This window comes from Parasteatoda tepidariorum, chromosome 5 (genome assembly GCF_043381705.1).
Source record: "Parasteatoda tepidariorum isolate YZ-2023 chromosome 5, CAS_Ptep_4.0, whole genome shotgun sequence".
Classification (NCBI taxonomy): domain Eukaryota; kingdom Metazoa; phylum Arthropoda; class Arachnida; order Araneae; family Theridiidae; genus Parasteatoda; species Parasteatoda tepidariorum.
This window is the reverse complement of record NC_092208.1, coordinates 83,491,476-83,493,689: the sequence shown is the minus strand read 5'-3', so window position 1 is coordinate 83,493,689 and position 2,214 is coordinate 83,491,476. Positions and strand designations below refer to the sequence as shown.

The window sequence follows — 2,214 nt, the reverse complement described above, 5'->3', positions numbered from 1 at the left end:
ATATATTCAAATGATCTCACCCAACTCAAAATTTTTGAGGGTCCCATCAAATCATCTCAATAGTTTATGTTGGTTTCACTGTGATTCGTTTGATGGTCTCCAACATCATTATGCATTCATGATTTTTGTATGCCAGCAAACATTCATCATTTAATGATGTAAAATGTTACTTTAATATTATGATGGTTAACCATAAAGAGAGGTTTGATTCTCTGCGACCAACAATTCATGTTGGTTTCAACTATACATTTCCAGAGGTGCCAACTGCTCCGGACTCGCCAAAATAATTAAAAAAACGGTAAATAATTAAAAAGCAAATTTTGCAAATATATGACTGTTATTGCTTGCTTTTGAAAAGGCATTGTATGACATTAATACTATAAAGTGGTGAATCATATAAGCCTACGAATTATTAAGAAATAGTGGTGGATAAAAATCCACTAAATAGAATTTATTAAACCGAGAATCACAATTGATAAACTACCACTTTAAAATATATATTTGCTGTCCGGAGCAAGTTGGCATCTCTGCATTTCCACGACGGTTCTACGATAGGAATTCTTGTTGATTTTCAGGAATACACCATCAAAACAATTTGGTATTTTTAATGTTGGCCCATCATGAATCTGTCCGAATTCCTACATTAGGAGGATGGTTGTTCTTAACCGTTCCGACATTTGATTTCTATGAAACTGTGATGGAAATTTCTGATGGTTTAACATGAACAAACCATCAAAGCAAGTTTCTATTCCTTTGTTGGACCATCATGAACCAATCTATATTCCTACATTGGGGTGATGGTTACTTATGTTGGTTACTATCGAAAATATAATGGTTCATGATGGTATTATTGATGGTTAATCCCCAGAATTATATTAGTCCATCAAAAGTTTTGACTTGGCCTGTCTTGTGTCTCTTTGTTTTCTTTTTTTTACCCGTCATACTATATTCCCGTGACGTTTCCGACCGTGGATTGCTGTGTAATTCTGAATCTTTGTGATGTCCCCTATCTCCCTTAAAGTTTGTCCCTGTTATACTGGGGCACCTATATATACTCTGATTCTTAAACTCTCTAAAAACATTTAATTCTTATATGCTAATATTGAACTGAAAGAAAATGCAATCATCTTACAAGAATGCAAAATTCACAAAAGCCTTTTCATCTGGAAACTCTTTCTTTTCAGATTTCTTTCTGAAAAATAAAAATAATATGTTTTAGATAATAAATTTATAATTAGTCTAACGAAATCAGTATTAAGATGGAAAAAAGAAAGCTTATCAAGATTAAAAAGATATATGAAAATAAACGAAGTGTGAAACCGTGCATCAAACCATTAAAAAGAAGACAAAACTTGATTTTTCAATAACAAGCATACTTGTCTTGTTGTCCGTTAAAAATCCATAGTTAGTGTCATTTTGTTTAGATTTTCATATAACACCAATTATACAAAATTCATGGAATATATATATCTATTTGCAGTTCAACATAATGAAAAATCTCTAAGCATGATGAACTAATATTGACTTTATTTGAAAAAAGCAGGGATAACCTGGCAGGTAGGGCGTCCATTTCCGAAAGGTCGGAGTTTGATGCCAGCTGCCGAATACTCCCCGTGTATAAAATGATTCCTGCCGCACACTAAATCTATCGAAGTCACAAAGTCCTTCAAGTTCCCATAATTACAATCCACGTGAATAATTACAATCCACAGCAGATGGATGGGTGTGTGTGAATGTGAATCGTCAGCAGAAGTGTTTCCCAGACCGTCGTTAATAGCCTATTATGCAGCTCTAGTGCGACGTAAATATAAGTATCATTTGGAGAGAAAAAATTCCACAAATTTGATTACTAAAGTTGTATTTAACATCAGTTGATAGATTTTTTTAAAATTATTTTCAGACACCGGCCGAGTGTTATCGCTTGCATCACGCTGTGTAGCGTTGAAGTAGCGGGTTCGAATCCCTCCTTAAGCCTGGATATACGTTTGTTATATCATCCTCTAATTTGTGCGATTTTTTTCTACCTCACATGGGAATTATAGCTATACTATGAATTGAGCATGCAAACTTTCATATTATGCGCGTCAAAAAATTAAAAAAATATGAAATTGGGGCCTACCTAGCTGAGCTGTCTCGCCGTTCCCCAAACTACTCTGTAGCTTGAAGGTGGCATGATATATATATATATGTGGATGAAAAGGGAACTCCCATTCC

The 2,214-nt window shown here is 34.2% G+C and overlaps 2 protein-coding genes across 2 annotated transcripts in view; both read right to left on the bottom strand.

Moving 5' to 3' along the window:
• LOC107437837 (rifampicin phosphotransferase) overlaps window positions 1-2,214 on the bottom strand; it is a gene marked incomplete in the record, with an annotated part of 597,639 nt that overhangs the window by 230,496 nt on the left and 364,929 nt on the right.
• The window catches only part of LOC107436885 (rifampicin phosphotransferase), a 74,650-nt gene that overhangs the window by 61,021 nt on the left and 11,415 nt on the right, over window positions 1-2,214 (bottom strand). Inside the window, exon 4 of the mRNA XM_043048080.2 lies at window positions 1,133-1,192. Within this exon, the coding sequence (XP_042904014.1) occupies window positions 1,133-1,192 (60 nt within the window). The remainder of the gene's footprint in view (window positions 1-1,132; window positions 1,193-2,214) is intronic.